Raw genomic sequence first — 607 nt, forward strand, 5'->3', positions numbered from 1 at the left:
CACCAAGGGGCTCCCCAGATCCTGGCCCCCATGGGGTCCCAGCCCCTCTCTGGCTCCAAATTCCCACGTGGAGTCCTCAGAGAGGGGTGAAACAGAAGGGGGATGCCCCGGGGTGAAAGCCTGGGGACCCCCCCCCAAAAGGATGGAAGCAGGAAGACCCCCCCCGAGCAGGGCCCGTCCCTCACCCAGGCGCAGCCCCCCTGGCGTGAGCGCGCTCTTGTCCCCTGGGCACGTGTTCTTGTTGGCAGTGATGGAGACGAGCTCCAGCACCCGCTCAGCCCGCGCGCCGTCGATGCCCTTGGGCCGCAGGTCCACCAGCACCAGGTGGTTGTCGGTGCCACCTGGGGAGCAAGGGAAAGGGGTGATGAGTGAAGGCCAGCCCCGAGCACCCTCAGCCACCCCCTCTCCTCACCGCCACATCCCAGCCCCTTCCCCGCTCTGCAGCGCTGGCCCCGCGCCGCCTCCCAAGCCCTGTTCTGACTTACACCCCCTCCTCTGCCCCCCAACCCACCCGTGCCTAGGGGCACTGGGACCGAACAGTGTCACTTGCGACTTACTGCAGCCTTGTCCCTCCTTGTCCCCAAAAGTGCGGGGAAGGAAGCATTAC

At 67.1% G+C, this 607-nt stretch overlaps 1 protein-coding gene across 1 annotated transcript in view; it reads right to left on the bottom strand.

The window, feature by feature from the left end:
- Positions 1-185: 185 nt before the first annotated feature.
- The window catches only part of LOC104077234 (serine hydroxymethyltransferase, mitochondrial-like), a gene marked incomplete at both ends in the record, with an annotated part of 2,089 nt that continues 1,667 nt past the window's right edge, over positions 186-607 (bottom strand). Inside the window, one exon of the mRNA XM_009578388.1 lies at positions 186-402. Within this exon, the coding sequence (XP_009576683.1) occupies positions 186-402 (217 nt within the window). The remainder of the gene's footprint in view (positions 403-607) is intronic.

This window comes from Fulmarus glacialis, unplaced genomic scaffold (assembly GCF_000690835.1).
Source record: "Fulmarus glacialis isolate BGI_N327 unplaced genomic scaffold, ASM69083v1 scaffold23465, whole genome shotgun sequence".
NCBI lineage: Eukaryota > Metazoa > Chordata > Aves > Procellariiformes > Procellariidae > Fulmarus > Fulmarus glacialis.